Source organism: Buteo buteo, chromosome 4, assembly GCF_964188355.1.
Source record: "Buteo buteo chromosome 4, bButBut1.hap1.1, whole genome shotgun sequence".
Taxonomy (NCBI): Eukaryota; Metazoa; Chordata; class Aves; order Accipitriformes; family Accipitridae; genus Buteo; species Buteo buteo.
Window position 1 is genome coordinate 13,121,768 of NC_134174.1, and position 20,132 is coordinate 13,141,899.

At 36.9% G+C, this 20,132-nt stretch overlaps 1 protein-coding gene across 2 annotated transcripts in view; it reads left to right on the forward strand.

The window, feature by feature from the left end:
- MAGI2 (membrane associated guanylate kinase, WW and PDZ domain containing 2) overlaps positions 1-20,132 on the forward strand; it is a 761,840-nt gene that overhangs the window by 664,771 nt on the left and 76,937 nt on the right. For both annotated transcript variants that reach the window (XR_012650015.1, XM_075024752.1), the window contains exons 11-12: positions 2,058-2,089; positions 7,550-7,739. Coding sequence is in view for 1 of the 2 variants with exons in the window: in XM_075024752.1 (XP_074880853.1) it covers positions 2,058-2,089; positions 7,550-7,739 (222 nt within the window). In the remaining variant the exon portion in view is untranslated. The remainder of the gene's footprint in view (positions 1-2,057; positions 2,090-7,549; positions 7,740-20,132) is intronic.

Consider the following 20,132-nt stretch of genomic DNA (forward strand, 5'->3'; position numbering starts at 1 on the left):
TTGCCTTTTATTTGTTTTGAGTGTAGATGTTGTCATTTGTATGTTGCAGTCCATACGCATAGCCTCCAAGCTAAATATAAGTCCATGTTCTCTTCTTTTGGATGAATAATTGAAATTTTAATTTAGGTTTTTTTTAAAAAATCTTCACTTGATGTATATGCCATTATTTATTTGATTTATAAATACTTATATTTTAATTGATAGGAACATTTTCTGATTAACTCCAGCAAAACATATTTTTAGGTGGTGACAGTAAATAAATAGGAAAAAATGACCTTTCAGTTTGTCCTAGAGTAATTTCTGCTGACAATAAGTTATGGGAGGTGCACCAGTACCATTGGGAGGGAGAGTTACTTCTACCAATATTTTCTGAACACCAAAATCAGGGTAGTAAGCTGATTTGATGTACCTTTCAGCAAACCTTCTTGCAAGTTTCAAGTCTTATCTTTAATGCCAAGGGGAAAAATGCTTTTTAAATTTCACTCTTATTAGCTGTACAGAACAATAGCAGGTAATAAAAAGGTAGCCATCAGCCATCCAAGAAGTTATTAAGTAAGCTTCTACTACAGAATCTTTAACACTGAAGGTGATGTACAAGCCAGTTCTATACAGGATGCCTGTTATCTCAGCTTGAATTTGCAGATGGAAAGAAATCTGTCTACTTGTTAATATAGCAGTTTTTATCTAGACACTGTAGAGCCAGTAAACATAAACCTTTCCACGATTACTTTTCCCAATATACTTTTTGTTTAAAAGCACTATCAGTTTATACATCAGCATTACAAAACAGCCAGTGTTTCTCTGCAAATGGCTCAAGTGCTTTTTCACTCCAAGATTAGATATCATGGCAGAAAAAATTACCTCATTATCATAGAATTCTAGGAATCTTAAATACTACGTACAAATATAATTCCTGTTGTGATTTGTCTGTAGAAAGATACTTTCCCATACTTTCCCTGGTATTCTCATGATTTAAATTTTTTTTCTAGACTCACCTAGAAAAAGAAATAATGAAGTTGGTACTACTCCTACAGCTTAATTCATTTTTTGAATGAAAGAGCAGTCTTCCTATTAGATGTCTCAGTTTAAGCCCCATTTCTGTTTCTGACAAAACAAATGAACTCTTTGTTATTAGCTTTTAATCTTACTTAGGAAGGTCCACAGACTTTTTTTTTTTTTACCTGCTATTAAACTGAGAATGAGTTTTTTAATTAAAGCTATGCTGAAAGCTGGTATTTTAAAAAATGTGACCCAATATCCTTTGAAATGCTTTTTTTTACTAAATATTTTGTAAGTTTTTTAACATTGTGCTGCATAAGATAAGAACAGTGTCTATAATGAGTGTTAACAAATTATCTCCTTTTATGAAAAGGACATATCTGGAGTTTCAAACATTTGTAGGCTACAATAGTTGAAATTCATGAACGTCACTAAAGCAATTTATCAGTCAGTCAATAACCAAGGAAAAGGAGATAACTAGTTGTGTAGAAGAGGTAGTCATGTCTCATCACTTGCTAACGATGACAAAAAAACAGGACAGTATCAAAACAAGCAACCTTCCCAAGACTTGGCTACCTTATCTAGACTAAAGAAAGATTTCTTTTTGTACAGGCTTTTCTTCTAAAAAAATCTCTTGTATTATTAGGTTTTGTTCATGGGATGTTCTGAATTGCTTCTTCTTAAAGGTGCGACTGCATTTGACACATCAATACCAGGTCATTTGGTGTCTTATCCAATGTCCACCAAGACATTTGGAAGTCCTTTTGTTTAGTTCTTTTAATTTCAACCTAATACCATGCTGTTTGTAAAGTATGGCAATGATCTCAATAGCTCCACTTGCATATATATATATATGCATATATATATATATATTTGCATATATTTTTTCTTAGAAATTATCCCCTGTGGTTTCTGTTTTCACCCCTTGTGTGTAGAGAATTTTCATATATATCAATATTATCTGCAGACCTGAATGAGAACAGGAGCATAGATGCCACTTAGCCTCCACTTTTTATGCATCAGAAAAATCTGCTAACGTTGTTTTTTGTTTATTTCAGGTTTCTTTTCTCCATGGAAAACTCCAAAGCCTGTAAGTTCCCTTTCAAAATTATACACATTGAGTTCATAAGATGACTACCATTCAAAGCAAATTTCTGTAGACTTTCATCTAACCCTCCTGTTCCCAGCTCATGAGACACTTTTCAGCAGTGCCCCAACTCTAGGTGAGACAGCATCAGAGGTGGCCTCACTAATAAGCTCTGCAGATCTGTTGACTTGGAGTCTGCCAGCAGCGGTCTGGAGAAAGGAACATCTCAGTGTTAAGATGGGTGTCAAGAACCATAAATGCAGTGGCTCAAAAATGAGGGGTCTGGAGGAGAAGGCAGCAGAAGGCTCCAGCAATGATGCCAGTCTAGCTGGCCTTCTAGTTGGCGATCAGCTTGAAATGGACAACATGTACATTTTCTGGTTTACAAGTGGCATGAGCTTAACATCCTTAAAGTGATTGTTATTCTTTCTTGCTTTAGTAGATCTAGAGCTGGAAATAGTCACACATCAAGTGAGAGCTTGGACTAGATAGCTTACTGATGTGCCTTCTAACCAACATTTCTGTGTTTCTATTATTTTGACATTAAACCCCAAGGTATCAAGACCTTTCCTACTGTAAGACTGTAAGCAATGACTGCTTTTATTCTGTTGACACCACATTATATCATTTCTTGAAGTTGTGACAACACTCACAGTGTAAAAAGAAAACAGGCTTCTATTTTTGGTTGTCTGGTTTGTTTGGTTTTTTTTTTAATTTGACTTTTTCATTTAGATTGTAAAGACCTTAAAGTACTGCTTATCTTTCATCAGAGGTGTGTAAAGGAAAAAAGAGCCCTGACTCTGCCTGAAGGCTTCTAAGAGCAATAGGAATAACAATAGTAATATTTTTTTAAAGGATTTATAGCTTTCTTATTTGGGGGGTGGGGGTTGATGACACGACTTCACATCCTCTCATATTGGGTCATGACATGTTTAATGCATAGCAAAATAATTTTTGTAGCCTGTCAAGTACAAATAGCAATTAATTAATCAGCTGATGCAACTTCATCAGACTGCTTCAGCTTGTGGTGTTTTTGATGTAAAAGGCTAGAGGATGGATGCAATACATTGGAATAAGTATTGCATAAGTTTGTTTATTCATCTAAGTAGCAGGACATTTGTGAAAATAAATCTGACTATTAAGGGCTAGCTTGTTCTCACCAGTTAAAGATTCTTGTCTGACTGGGATGTTCAACTTTTAATCTCAGGTAAAAAGTGATGAAATAGAGAACTTTTAGAACTTACTTGTTAAAGAGCCACAATCAAAGACCTTCCTCTGTCAGTGCTTACCCTCTTTATGTACATTTCAAATCTATAAATATCAGCATATTGTTGATGATTGTCTGCATAGTTTTGTTATATAAACTGTATGCTAGTTCATACTCAAGTAGCACTTGTGAATAATCAGAATCTAGAGAAACAACCTGAGTGATGCAGTTTTTCATGCAATGATCTGAGGAAACCAGGGCTCACAGAATAATGCAACACCAATGTGTGCAGATACTGTAACTACATGCAGGCTAACTGTTCACAGCTAATTGATTTTGGGGTACTTTCAGCAAGAGAGTTTACAAATAATTAACCAGGTTAAGGTAGTGTGCATTCCTCTGTCTGTCACCACTTTAACTAGAGAAATAACCAGACATAAATTTCTAGTGCCCAAGACATGGAGATAAGACTGAAACCAAGTGCACCTGAAGCACTGAGCACCTGCAGACAGTCTGAAGCAATAAGGCCAGCTCCAAGAGGTTTAGAAACCTTCCCACCACCACAGCACAGCCCTGCGGGTCTGTAAGAGGAAAGAAAAACTGTAGATGGCCCCAAACCAGGCTTCTTTTCTGCTTGAGTGACTGCTGCTGCCCCCTCACCTCTCTGGCTGCTCAGGGGAGAAGCACCCACCATTCTTTAAAGCAAAAAAGGGGACCACGGGCCATTGGCTGGAGGAGGAGAGGAGACAAGCTCCTCTCCCCAAGGCAGAGGCTCAGGGATGGCGTGCACTGCATCTCGGTGTGCTCAACTTCCCACAGTAACCTGGGCTGACAGAAATTTCCTGTGGTTTCTATGTGTATAGTGCATATATTATATATATCATATGTCATACAAATTGAGTAGTGCAAAATGAACTTGAGCAATGTCACCAAACCATTACCCTGACTCAGATTTGACGCCCTGCATGCAATACCATGCTTACTTATTTCCAGGAGTGCCGCCTTCTGTGAGCTAGCATTATGGTAACTCACATTGCAAAACACTATGTGACTTTAGCTAATTGATATGGGTTTGGGAGATAAAATTCCCCTTGTGTTTATCTGTTTATGTAACTGTTTATGTTAGCAGTATTACCCACAAGTGAGAATGTTTTGCTCTGTTTTTAACTTCACACTTGAAGATTTAGAGCTAACCAGCAAGCAAGAATTAGACATATGGGACCCAGTAGGGTTTTGCCAACTGATCTCCAGTTTCTTGTCCTTCCTCCAGGGAGAAGTTTGCTCATCAAAGATAATTATATTTTCCTTTCTCTTTTTAAAGCCTTCTTTAAACATTTTGATTTTATTCAGTTTCACATTTTGAAAGAGGTAAGTGTTCTATTTCTCTGGCACTGTCCAAGAAATTAGGAAACTTTCCCTTCTAGATAGACAGGGCCCCACATGTCTTTCTGATTCATAGTGATAAGATAGATACTTTGGTTTCACTGACTTGTATTCATTTTTAGATTCCCCACTGAAGGTAAAACCGAAACATAATTCTCCATTATTTTCCTTGATCATAAGGAACTTGTAACTAGCCCAGATCTCCTTTCCTATCTAGACATAGGGGTCATAATCAGGTTTGTTTCTGGAGACCTTTGAATTTACTCTTCCATGATACAATAATATACTGTATATGTGTTTATATATACCCAAGGTAATTCCTTTAGAGCCAGAAGAGCTAACATCAGAAGTATTATTCTGACATTCATGTGACTTGCTACATAGGCTAACGTACCCAACACAGAGGATAAATCTATCTTGGTATAAAGGATACCTGAAGGTACCCTAGGTACTTTCCTCTACCTAAGCTATTTCGATGACAACTTGGGTATCTCCATACGTCACTGTATTGCACAGGATCTACATACCTATAGTGCCCTCTTATACCACATCCTAGTTGTCGTCTTTTTATCTATCTGACCCAAAATAAAGGTGTCTTTCTTGAACAACATTAGCGAATATTGAATATAGTATTCCATATCTTCATCATTAGCACTTCATAGCACTAACACTTTCCTTTCTCAACTTAAATATCATACCCAATGCATACTAGTGCATGAGAGTCATCTTATGATACCTGAGATGACTGAGATACCTAGATCTTTCTTTTCTTCATTGTTTCTAATGAACCAGCCCTACTTACTGCTGAAAATCTGACAGAAGCACAATGTTGTGGTTTAACCCCAGCCAGTAACTAAGCACCACGCAGCTGCTCACTCACTCCCCCCCATCCAGTGGGATGGGGGAGAAAATCGGGAAAAGAAGTAAAACTAGTGGGTTGAGATAAGAACGGTTTAATAGAACAGAAAAGAAGAAACTAATAATGATAATGATAACACTAATAAAATGACAACAGTAGTAATAAAAGGATTGGAATGTACAAATGATGCGCAGGGCAATTGCTCACCACCCACTGACCGACACCCAGCTAGTCCCCGTGCGGCAATTCCCTGCCCCCCCTTCCCAGTTCCTAAACTAGATGGGACGTCACATGGTATGGAATACACCGTTGGCCAGTTTGGGTCAGGTGCCCTGGCTGGGCATGAGAAGCTGAAAAATCCTTGACTGTAGTCTAAACACTACTGAGCAACAACTGAAAACATCAGCGTTATCAACATTCTTCACATACTGAACTCAAAACATAGCACTGCACCAGCTACTAGGAAGACAGTTAACTCTATCCCAGCTGAAACCAGGACACACAACTTGAATTATAACACTACTCTGTATAAAGAATGAGGTCCTCATAGCCAACATCCATATTCTGTTTATTCTGAAGTATGAAGCTAAGTGTCAGATCACCTGGGATGTGCAGAGAGATAGTTACTCAACATGTTCACCAGGAGGACTCTAAAACATCTGTAGTCCACACAACCTTGGTGTGGAAAAAGCCTGATGCTGTTAATCATCAGAATAGAGGGCAAAGCCTACCTGCTGAGCCAAACACCTTCTGAAACTGAGGAACTAAAGGCAAATGATAATCACAGAATTTGTAGAGCAAGCTTGCTGTAAACCTGCAATCATCTTTGATAAGGCACTGCTGATACAACACTAGAAGTTGGTGTCATTTAATTACAGTTCAATTTGTTTCCAAGAGTCATTTTTTGTGTAATTAACTGATTGTTGGGTTATGTGCGAGAGCACGCTCTTCTGGAGGCTTTACCACCTTTTGCTTCAGGAGGGGTCACAGGAAAATATTCATTTCCTAGGATAAACATTTGGGTTTTGTTTAACTTGGCCTCTTCAAATATATTTGCTAATGCATTTTAATTAGTAGCCAAGTCCTTCAAAAAGAAAAATGCAGGTCCCCAAATCTTCTTTTTCATAGTCTATCATATTATCTCCCTTCTGGCTTGATGTACTTATGAGACCACTAAGGGCAGTCTTGGAGAAAAGATGGATTGAGGTGGCTTTTGTGCGTAGACAATACATTGCTGTGCACTTGTCTCCTGTAAATGGTCTGGAAGACTTGAAAAGCTTATCCTGTGCTTGGGAGTTTGGTTGGATGATGCCAGTGTAATTTTTTATATAAGAAAGAAACAGTAAGAATTAAAAAAGACTCTTATCAGCCTAATGCCCACTTTTCTCTCACCATGTTCTGTATTTTGTCATCAAATATTTGACTCTCACTAGATGCTCAAATACCTGCTGTAATAATTTTCCCTTTGTGTTTTTTTTTCTTTTTCTTCAGTTGAAGCTGTAAATTCTGCTTACAGCTCCAGTAATCTGCTTCTTCCTGGGCAGCTAGCTATTTTGATGCATTCTCAGAAGATACAGTCTTAAGATCATTCAGTTGCTACCCAGTCTGGCCACTTCTTTGTTAATTGCTACTTTTGGTTATGTATTTCATGAATCTGATAATTGTATCTTCACAGACCCACAGATTCCATCTTTAGCAGAATAAATTCCAATACCTCAGCACATTCTGTGAGAGGCACTTGACATGCTTCAGGGGTAATGCTGGACCCTAATCCACATGGGATCATATTATCTGAGAAAGATCACGTCTTCCCATGAGCAACATATTAACAAGTAAATTTAACCAAGTCATTCTATAAACAGCATAACACACACCTTTCATCTCAAAAGGCAGCAAACGGATTTGCTATTTTTACAAAACACATCTTCAACTGAAATTACTGTCTTTGGTCTCATTGTGGAAGTCACAGTTTTTGCAAAACTTCATCTTTGTTCTCTGTATGTTTTTATTCCAGATGATGGAACGATGGGAGAATCAAGGCAGCCCTCAAACAAGTCTGTCTGCTCCAGCTATGCCACAGAATATTCCCTATCCACCCACTCTTCACAGGAGTTCATTTCCCGATTCAACAGAGGCCTTTGATCCACGAAAACCTGACCCATATGAGCTGTATGAGAAATCAAGAGCTATTTATGAAAGTAGGCGTAAGTGAAAGCCCCGTTCACCCTGCTGACCATTTAATATTTTAAGCTTTTGCCTATGAATGTGTCACTGCTGACATAATTTTCCATAATTATCTTTTGTAATTTAAAGAAAGCAACTATAATCCCAGTTAATAGAGGCCATTATAAATTATTCAAAAATTCTACACTTACATATTTCCTAGATCTTGCCTAGATTCTGAAGTTTGACTTTCATAGTTCTTTTCCTTATATTTTTGCTCTCCTCAATTTGACTGTTAAATCCTTAGTGAAGAACAGTATATGTGCCACCACATTTTGCTGTGCTATTTTTCTTCATAGTTAACCAATAAGAGGATGTGACTTTATCAATAAAAATTCTTTCGCTTACTTTCACTTTAAAGTAAAGCTAATTAAAGAAATGTCAAATTTATTTTTTTTTATAAAAATTACTTTGACAAGTTTTCACATTGTCCTTGGTAGTTAGAAAGAAACCCATAGCACTAAGTACTATTTGAAGATCTATACAAACCAGTACTGAACCATCAAGATTCCCATCTTGATTTTATTTCTCATGTTTTGGGAGCATATACCACATATTTTTCACAACAAGGGTAAAAGAGGTTAAACTTATTTACTCCTTATCATAAAGAACTTTTTAGCTAAAAATATTGTTCTAAATTGTCCAGAGCTTTTGTGCTTATTAAGATCAAATCTTCAAAATAGTTTATTTTTTTACTGAAAGCTTTTCATAGCAGTCATTACTTGCACATGCCACCTTTCAATTCATTTTATAAATTACTTTAGCCTATTGATCAAATTACTTTATAAATTACACATAAAATATTGCACTCCAGCTGATCCAGATTAGCCCATTAATATTAGCTGGGCCCAGAGACATAGAGATAAACCTAAACTATCATAATCCATGATCTGGAATGTACAAATTTCTCCAGCATGAAAAGGGACAGTCTGAAGGAAATACGTTACTGTCCCAAACACTGGGTTGGTGCCGCTCTTACTTGCCTTGGCCCTTATACTTTAGTTACAGCATCAGCACCTCCTGTTTGGATTTGGTATTTCCAGTCCCTAGCAGGATGGATATGCTGGAGGAACACCAGGGTTCATTTTACATCAGCTCTAAGTTAACTCTAATCTAGTCTCTAAATTGCATCTCAGATTCCTCAACTGTTTGCCAGTGCAGCCAGTGCCACCATCTTCTGCCACTCTGGACCATTTAGTGGAACATATTTCAGTAGAGATTGTCACCATAAAACTTGCTTTCCATAGTCCAGACCTTTTCTGGGGGGGTTCGTTTGGGGTTTTTCATTTATTTAATAGGTGCCTGAAATTAAGATCCCAAGTTTAAATCTAAGTACTTAAATAAATTTCTGGCTTTTTTCAGCAATACCAGGTATCTTATTCTCCCTAAACACGGATTTGACAACTTACTTCAGACCCTGCATAGAAAGTATTTGATCTTCAATTATAAACTGTTAGGTGTACGAACTAAGAGTTCCAGTGTATTTACAAATACCATGCAGCCCATGCTGGCTGGTATTTTAATAAAATAAATATTATTTACTAATGTAGCATCTTCCTCTGCTCCAGATGTTATTCTTGATTGGGCAGGGTACTCAAGACAATGTACAAACAGAGGCTATAATTTTTGAAATTTTAAAACTCTTTGAAGTATGGATCAGGATACAGTGTGGAATGGGCCAAAAAGCTTTGAAAGAAGTAGGACTAGCTCTGAGCAAAGTTTGGAAATAATTTTCAGACATCTCGCCTCTTTCTCTCTCTCTTTCCCTTGTGCATTAAGGGCTAGAGTGACAAATAAATAAAAATTTGTCAGGGCTGAAATGCTATTCCCCAAAGTGCTGGGATCTGGGACTATAAAGAGAAACTGAAGGGGAAAGAAACAATTCCATAGATAGCAAGTGTTTTATCTAGTTCAGCACCTCTACTGAAAACACTCTTGACTTCATATACTGCTTTAAGGAAAAGAAACCCCTTTGCAAATATTTGCTTCCCATATTAGTAGTTTCTAGGGGTGAAGTATTTTAGCAAAAATCTGCACTTTCTGTTCAGCAGAGTCAGAACCGTATGCTGTGGTTAAAGCCACCAAGCCAAGAGTGGAAAAGCACAGATTACAGACTTCCTGCATTGAAACAAATATCTTTGTAAGACAATTAAGAAAAAGTTACACATCCCATATGTATATATGGGACACATATTTATATGGCACCTTCTTTTGTCTTGATCCCCAATATGAAGAGTTCTATATTTACAGAATTGCCCTAAATATTAATGAAAGCAAATAGGCTCAATCCACATTTGCCCTTCATAAAACTGTGGCAATATAGATCTGATGTCAACTACAAAGATTGGCTTAAACCCCAAAAGATTATATGTTACACCAAAAGATATATACACCACTCAATAAAAGAATGAAGTGATCTATTATTATTCATGGGTGCCTTCTACAAGTTTTCTCTGTACTTCCTTGACCAACATGAACTCCAATCTTTTACTGATATAATCTACTGTGTTCAGGAGCATACGCTACACCAGGGGAAGACCTGATAACTCGTAGGTTGGAGTTATGCTAGAGCCTGTGTTTAAATGGTTTAATTGCGTTTGAGGTCTGTCCAAGAGGTAACTGGAAACTGTATACAAACCTTTTTCAGCCAGCTACCTAAAAATTAAAAATCATGAAGCAGCTAGGCCCAAAACAAGAAAATGAGGGATGAAAAGCAAGACTGCAGTAACCACTCCTCCCAGATTTCCAGCAGTGTCTTGATCTTCCAGCTAATCCTGAAAGCCTTAATTTGTTCTATTCTGACACTGGCATCCTTTGAACATTTTCTCTAAGCCTTGATTCCACAGTTCCCAACCAGATCTCTTCTGCATTCATTCATATCCCTTGGTCACAGATAACTGCCTCCAAACTTCTCTATTCTCCCTGACATTTTTGTTTCATGAATGCCATAAGCACACATTTTAGCAAATTCAACTTGTCAAGCCTTCGATTGTTTTTATCTACATAGTGCTAGTGTTTCCTGAAGAGAGACACAACAGGCAGGAAATCCATTACCGTGTCAAGAAATTGTCATCTAAATTGAGTATATATAGGAGGGATAGTTTCAAGATCATACACAGTTTCCTACCATATGGCTGTGTCAGATTGGTTATCTTTGGTAAAGAAGTACCCTTTAAAGTGCACAGGAAAAGTTCAGCTACTTTGGGTTTTCTTAAGTACTTCTTATCTCAAAGCAAGTTTGCCTTATCTCCCGGCAAGACCAGAAAAGAAGGAGGTTCATCTTCTAAAAATAGTGCAAAGAAGCGAACAATCATGACCTGGAAAACTCAAAAAGAAAGAGATAGTGCTAGGTTTTTGTTTCTCTCACAGTGAGACTCTGTTACTAAACAGTCCATTTTTGTACTGCTATAGCTCTGAATTTCTACAGATCCTTTTATCAGAGGATCTCACCGCAGTCAGCACTCACCAGGACCTCATCAAAGCCTCCTGTTTCCCTATCAGGGAGTTGAGCAAGTTATGCATCACAGCATAGTTCTGCGAGGAGCACAAGCGACACGACTCGAAGCAGAGCAAGAACTAGACCCAAGGAGCCTGATTCACAAGCTTTTGCTTTAGCTGCTAGGTATGCTCATCCCTACCTAATGACAGCAAGAAAGGAGCTTCAAGCAGGAAGTCTCCATGAAAAAAGATTTTTTTCATTCTACAGAAATGTTCTTCCACCTTAGGAACACGAAGGACCTGCCTGACCCTGTGCGACAGGGAGATTTCAATTTTTAATGATCACATATGAATTACAGAAGACTACTGCTTCTGCACTAGAGGCAGTTTCATAGAGGTAGTTCTACCAACACAGCTAGGAGACAAATCAAATGATGCCTTAGTACAAAAGTGGAGTGCAACTCTATTTTGTAAGTCATAGCTCCTTGGAAAATTGTTTGTCACGAGTTAGCTGTTACCTGTCAGCTCTTACCTCTTAGATGTCACCTGCCTCTGCTGTCACCTATCATCTGCGCTTAATAGCTCCAAGTAGCCACCAAGGATCATAAAGTGTTTCCAAAGACTGATGAAGATTAGCACATCATCCAAACCAGCTGCCTAAAAGCAAAAGAAAGGAAATCGTTTTCTTCTTTCTTTGTCTTTCCTTTCTGCAGCTACGTCTCTCTGCCTTTTTTTTTCCCCCTCTCTTCCCTCCCCCACCCTTATTTCTTCTCCCTGGTGAAAAGAACCTGCCTAGCATTCTGCTGTTACATTATTCTGCAAAACTCAGAAATGGAGGAGAAGACCTGCTCAAATAACTGGATACTTTTTCCTTTTCCCATCTAACTATTAATTTTAGGCAAATCCTTTAACTCCTTTCTCCTTATGAAAACTCTTGGAGTGTGAGTGACAGCATGACTGCTGATAACCATGTAATTTAGGTACAGAAGCTAGAAAATGGAACATCCCATCAGGAATTCCTATTAATGAAAAAAATTACAAGACTTGATATGCACCAGTTGTTACAGCTGTAACTGGAGCTCCACAGTTGTCATTTGGGAGAACTCATTCTCCTGAATTTAACATTTTTACTTTCATAAATTCTCCTTATCCTCCCTTATATTTTACATTGAACTCTGTTATATTGTAAATACACAGTTTATAACAAACTTTGTTCAGAGGCCTGTGTAGGCAGACATTAGTTAAACAGGAGACACAAAGCTGTTGGGAATTATAATGCTATACTATTTCTCTGGTTATAAAATGTATAATGGAAATTTTGTTTTCTATTCCTTTAAAGAAATCACTAAAATAAAACAGTTTTTTACAGCAATTAAGTTACATTTTCCTTCAGTTAGTGTGGTAGTCCAAGACTGGTGATGTGACATAGAAATGCCAGTAAGAAGAATGAGATAAGCCAGTGATAAGCTCTCATTAAAAGTGAAATCTGAACAATTAGAGTTCCACCTTTTACTGGAAGGACAAAGGTTCCTTCCTTCAAAATCTTCCATTTTTTTTTCCTCCTCTGATCATAGCATCATGGATTTTCCAAGTTCCTTTCAAATCCACAAGCTGTCTTATGCACTGTAATTTTTTTTGCTGCCAGAGAATTAGACAAATTGGAAAAGAACCAAAAAGTAAAGTCCAGCAACAGCTGTGAAACATGTAAATAGCAAATGCATTAGCATAATGCATTATTAGCCTTCATAAAATAAGAGTGTTTACTTATGCAGGCTTATGAATACCTTTCTCTAAGGGTCACAGAGAAGCATTTAAATACATATTCACAGGCTCCTTTCCTCTGAAATATCACTGCAGGTATTCAGCACAGATATGCGTTAAAGTATCAGCAATAAGAAAGATTTGTCACACAGCGTTATACTGACTCATAATGTGTAACTTTGAAAATACCATCCTTGCAGAAAAATACTAAGGCCATCAGGGTTTCCTAAATTTGATACTCATGGAACACAGAAAAAATATTAAATGTATAGAACTGAACACTTTATCACCTGAGGGGGTCTATGGCATAGTCTGCAGCTAAGCAGAATTTTCTTGTCTGTGCATGTTGGCTGAAGACCTACACAGTTAGTCTTAAAAATTGAAGGACATTTTTCACATAATTGTTACTACAATTTTTTCAGACAGTATTTTCCTGACAAAAATTCTGCCCCTAACAATATTTCCCATTTTTGCTCACCTTTGGTCTAAAAAAATTCACATTTTGTTTGTGGTGCTTTAAAAATATCTATATATGTGTGTGTGTGTATATATATATATATATATATACACATAGCACTATGAAAGTGTTAAATACATAGTATTCTGAAGCATTATATAAATATAAAGGGATTTTTTGTATGGGTAAAGGCTGTGAGACTATAAATTCAGAAAATTAGGTTCTAGTTTCAAATCTTCCTTGAGCTCAGTTTGCCTTATTTTTCAATATTTCTGTTCACCAGCTACTGCCCTTCATGACATGCCTGCCTTCACTTAGTAAATATAAGAGTATTGGAATTTACTAAATATTACGTGTTATCATCAAACTACTCCTTGACCTATGGAGTCATAGTATGAGCAATCGAGTCATAGGAAGGTAATTTCTCAAAGTCATTTCCAAACAGTACAGGTTGTTGTTTTCCTTGCATCTATGCTACCCCAAGCAACAGCATAGAGAAGGTCTAAGAACTTATATTACCAAATGAATGTAACCCCTTTTTTTTTTAATAAGAGATGATACATAACAAAAGGAGAGGAAATTTAGCAGACCGACATCAAATAATTTTGTATTGTTCATCACTGCAGAAACAGTTTCTTGCCATGACAAAATGGATTTGTTGGTTATAAGAACTGACAGTGAAACCAAAAGCATTTTCAAATGGAATTATAAGAATATCATCATCACAGTACTGTGGATGTAAAGTGAATTTGATTGCTGGATTGCGAAGTAGGTCCCAAATGACCTATGCTAATATGAAGTGTCAGTTTTATAACTGATGGCACTATTAAAGATGCAGTATTCCTTTCTCTTGAACAATTTACACTTTACCAAAAGGTACATGAATAGATTTTCATCTGCAAAGTGGTAGGGTGTACTTAAGAAGTCAAAGTAATAATTTAAGAAAACTGACTTGTAAGCATTGGGGAATTAATCACAGGTGCATGAGATCAATGGGAACTGCATTACCTATGTGCTGTTTCACACTGCTGTTTGCCCAGCTTTGGAAAGGACATTGCAGCATGATCATATTCATTCTGCTCATTTGTAAAACTCCTATTTACCTAAAGCATGGCTAGGACTAAGATGCTGAAATAGAAATGTTTCCTGGTGCTAATTTTGTTCCATGTATTTAGCATTCCACAAAGTATGATCCAGAAAATAATGCAGTATGGACAATAAATATTATCATCCCTATCTTTCACTAGCATAATTCTTCCTCCAGAGAATACCAGTGACTCCACTGGTGCAAATAAGAATACCCTTGTGTCATGTTGTAGGTAAACTGTGCCCCTAGGGCTGTACCTTGACAGCAAAGAAGGCTGGTATTTTCACCGTTGGTTTCAGTTAAGTCAGGATGGTGTCCCAGGTCTTGTTATTTTTTATCTGTTTTCACAAATATTTTGCAGCTTTCAGTTTCAAAACCATGAGTGTAATTTATTTTAGATTAAACATAAAGCTAGATGTGCAAGCTTTTTACTATTCTATCTTCCAATAGCAAAATTAATCTTGGCTTTGCATTCATCTGATATGGAAGGAATCTTGTTGTACAGGAAGACTCTTTAAAATGTGTAGCTGCATCTTCATTCTCCAGAGCACTTAGAGTAGGCCCCATGGTGGAGATTTCCTTCAGTTACAGTTATATACAAGTAGCAATCCAGAAGAAGGCTTCTTAGCTTTACTTTCCCAATTCTTGTTTCTAGGACCGCTTAGCTGAACTAAGAAACTTAATGCAGCAAACTTATCAAGTATTTTATTATTCATTTAAGCTCTATTTTGTAATTATTTCATTCCTATTTCACCTAGAAGACTACAACTACTCATGCCAACGCAACCACAGAAGTTCAACCAAAAAGGCTTCATATGGAGAATACAGAAATCTTATGTCAACATTTTAAAACTTTTTTCACTTTGAATGCCTGTTCCTGGTGGCAGTGTTGGGTAGTCTGGTCTCTTTGTCCTGACCTCTCCAAACATGCCTTCTGCTGCCTCCTTTCCTAAGAGGTGGAGGCAGGAGATTTAACATAGTAAAAGTTCAGAAATGACAACATGAATTTAACAATAAGTAAATGGAAAGTTTCAAATCACCTTGTGTAAAGGTGAGTTTCCTATAAAAACTCATTGACAGGTTTTTATAAAACAAAGCTTGCTAGTCTCTCAGTATTTTGGTAAAATTACCAGTTCAATCAGTTTGTTCTTAGCAGGTACAAGGCACCAGGATGTGCACAAATGACATGCATTCTGCTTGGCTGAGGACCAGTCCCAGCAGTCCTTCCTCTTCACTTGGAAGTTGCTGTTCTGTAGGGTCTCTGAGCTCAGAACTGTGCGAGTTTTGAAAACAACTACCTATATAGCTGCATTTTACATAGGGAGACATTGCTAACAAAGTCCCTTCTTCTGTTAAATGTTCTTCACAGATCCTTTCTCTTTTGAAGTTTTCTACTAGTTGCTAACATTTTTCCTATCACATGCCAGTGACATAATTACAACTATCCTGTACTGCACGCAGACACAGACTGCTGACAGCAGATTCTTCCTAAAATGAACAGTGCTTTGCTGTAGTTACCAAAAATACAAGTCTGCACTTGGGTTTATCTTTCTGGTGATTGTACGTTTAAGAACTTGAAGGCTTGATTCAACACATTCAGTATAGCACAGTTCCAAGTTTCTTGTGTGTGAATTCCTAAACTACAATGAAAACAAATGCTAGATGCGGAATTGTTGATTACAATATGATAATTAATAACATGAGACTCTATATGAAGTTCTGCAAGGAAAAGAAAAGACACCTATGCAGGAACAAAAGCCAGATCAGACTTAATGAGATTAGCTTTGAAGGAAACTACCTTATTGACAGGCACTTTTGCTTGACCACAAACAATAGTTTACAAAAAAAGATACTCCTAACTTACTTAAAATATATGGCTATCTTAACATAGCAAGTTGTTCCCTAATTTGTCACAGTTTGAGCATGGTTGTGCCTCTTTCACTTTGCTGCTTGAGGCCAATTCTGGGGGATATTAGAGTGACTGCAAGCAGAAATGGAAACACAGAATGAACCAATCTTACATCAGCTCCAAAGAGTAATTCTAGCTGGATGACCAAGAGAAACGGCTTGTGTCCTTTTAAACCTAAAAGCTTATTGAGACTATCAAGATGAAATTGCTTTCTGTACATTAAAATCATTCCATCTCTTTTAAGAATTCTATTAAAATCTTGAAAGGATGTGAGTAAAAAAAATCATTTCTCCAAGTTTGCAGTGGAGCAGCATCAGTTTCAAAGGTTTTCGTTTTCAGGAGTTGTGCTGGTGGAATAATTTACATTTAGATAGTACCTCTCATCTTGAAGGATCCCAAATCATTTTACAAAATCTGAAGTGTGTGAAGGCATTACCTCGTTTAACCACCAAAGATGTGCAACTACCTATAAAATAAAGCACAATAGCCCACATGACACAACTCTCAACACAGACAGTGAACACAAATACAATGGGAACACCAAATCCAGAAGGATGTTCCCATCCAGTGGAATCTCTGGACTGTATTTTAGGTAAGCAGGGTAGCAGTCACCTGAATTTGAGCAGGTCATGGCTGTTATGTAAATACTCTTACCAAAAAAGTCATAAGACATTCAGTGGCCTCCATGTATATTTTGGGGAAAATGTCTTTGCCCTAGAACATTAGTTCAGGATTGACTCAAGTGAACTATGAATTACTCAGCTGCTACCATGACAGTACATGCTGCCTTTAGGAAGCAGCCCACCAGAAGGCAGGTAACTTTAGTCCAAACTCTTCTAAAGTGGTAAGGAGCTGCCCACAGAGGAAATACTGTCTTCTTATTTCTCTCACCACATCCACAATTTCCAGAAGGCTTAGCCAAAAGTGCTGGCCTCCAGTGCATTCTCTGGCTTCTTTCTGCCTGGAACTACCTACTTACAGTATTAAATCCACTCCTGTCTTCCTTCTGTCCCAGTAAGATAAGGTCTACTCATATGTTGCATCACTGTCCCACAGATGCTGCTGGGACAGACCTTACCCTATTTATACCATGCAATATGCGTGGTATGATATTCTGGTTTAGAGTCACATTAATGTGTTAGTGCTTTATTTACCTTTTTGTTGTTGGTAGACCAATGGAAATGACCTCGGGTTTGGGTTGGTTTGCAATTCACTCTGAATGCTGCAGAGATAATAAAACAGCAATTCTTAGTCAGAACATTTCAAAATCAGCAAAGGAAGTGTGACAGTTATGGACTTGTTCCAGATTCCTCTAACGAACGCCAGCGAAGTAGTTGTATATGAAAACAAAACAGTTATTTCCTGCATTTCATCTAGTGAAATGCAAATACTTTGAAACTACCTACATGAAAAGTAGGTTAAATGGGTTTACCTTCATGTACAACCAGTTGTTATTGGCAACATACATCCTTCTAGCAAAATCTTGCTCTTCTTGATGATAAAAGACATTTTGCAATTAAGTTGAATAAAAGCAGTGGTCAAGTCATCTAAACACAGCCATTAAACTTCCCCTTTTTATTGCTGTACTTGAATAAACACAAATATTGTCACTAACTTTCACAATTTTAAACACATTAACAATTTTATCTTTCATCATAACCTATGTTATGTTAAAGGAACATTACCATCTTATCATCTGTTTCACTTTGCATAGAAATGCACAGGGAGGTCTACTTCTAGCAGGAATACGTACATGTACCACCTAGGAAGTCAGGAAGGAGGGGAGGAGAAAAAAAAATGCAATAGAAAGTAGAAATTGCACTTCAGTAATTCAAAACATGGCAGAGAAATTGATGCTGCATCTTTAAATAACTTGAGAAATGTATTTCATCTTTAACTCCCCATTTTCCTATTCAGAACAAGTGCTGCCCAGGACTGGTTTTCGAGTGGATTCCTCTGGCAAGTATTCTTCAGCCTTCATTGTTCTGTAAACTAGTTGTCCTTCATTTTATGTTTTAGTTATTCTTTCTTTAATCATTTCTCTAGATAATGGCCAGTCATGACTGCCAAGTCACCATTTTATTTTTGTAAGAGCTTTGTGGGGTTATAGAATGCTAACTCTAAATCTTTTTCTAATAGGTTTGCATTTTGAGCAAGGAAAAGTATTTCTTTTTCCTCAGCCAGTCTTTGTGTATGTTTTACAATGTTTTATGTGTACTTTCATATGTTAGTGTTCACTCTTTAACATAAAAATGTATCTCTATATCTCATGCCCAAATCTAAGCGTAAGCAATATTTTGTGTAGAACTGAAATTAATTCTATCTTCATTTGCTAAAGAATAGAACTGAACTGTTATGCAGACCCACCCATTCCTTGCTCCAATACATATATCTTGTTCTGTAAAAACCTAAAAGCAAAAACTTTCAAAAATAGAAGCTTTTTCAAGTGTTTGAATCAACATTGGTCTTGTAAAGTGGCAATGGACTTGTTTAAAAACCAGCAGTATTTGATTTCCCGAAGTGATAATGTTAAGTGAACAGTTAAAACAGGCATCCCATACAAAAAAAGGCTGTTTTGACAATCCCATTGAAGTCTTTTCTAGTCCTACACAGGTTGGACAGACATCCTAAATTAAATATGATATTTGGCTTGTTTTGCATACCCCAGTAGAGTTTATATGTTGAATAACTCTGTTAGCACACCAATTCTTTTCTTCTTTTTTTTTCCTTTGCTGATTTTTATATTGAAGTCTTTATTTACCAGCTTTTCCTCTCTATAAATATCAAGGGAAAATATGTATATTTTTTAAAAAGTTACTCAGGTTGGAGACCAGCAGACTCATGACTGTTTTCAAGCTTTTCACATCTTTCAAGAGCATCTGAAACTCAGATACAAAGTTATTGTAGATTTCTGTCAATCACAATTCACAGTAATGATTTATATGGAACAAAAATCTTCACCATCTTCAGCAAAGGAGTCCAAATTAATTTTTATTTTTAGCAGGAAAGTTGAGTACACCCAGAAAGACTGTAAAATTATTACAGCAAAGCTCTTCATCTTTGTTTTAATTGCAGTATAGAAGAGATTTGATAAAAAAAAAAAAAACATTTCGACATTTACAGCATCATCCCAAGCACCAGGTTTATGACTGTAAAAATTACATAGCACTTGTGCAACTTGACTCATACAGAAAATGAATTAATCATCTTCAGGGATATATTTTCTCTACATACTTTTAAGAAACAATTGCATGTACAGTTATCAATGTGTAATTCACCTAGGTGAATATAGTACAGAAATGTAGCCGAGAGCTGATAATCACATCTTCACCTATGAGATCTCACTATTGTTCAGTAACAATCTATTCTGGTACCTTTACATTTAAAGCAAATTCCCCGTCGTCCAGGAACCAGAAAGCAGAATTTCCCAATGCTCTTTACTGTCCTCACTGTGCAGCAATGATCAGATCACAGCTTGTCCAATACCGTTCTCAAATTCATGGGGAAGCCAGCTGGTTTTATAACCTAGCAAAGTGAATTGGTGTTTTGTTGGTTTTTTTTTTTTCTCTTCTAGGCCAAAGATCAGTTAAGAAAGTTTTCCTTTACACAAAAAGAAGAAACAAAATACTATAACTATAAAAAAGAAAATTAAGTTACTATCAGGCAAATCTAAAGTTCTTTTTCTAATATAAATGTGTAGAGAGGCAAGGGAGAACAGGGAA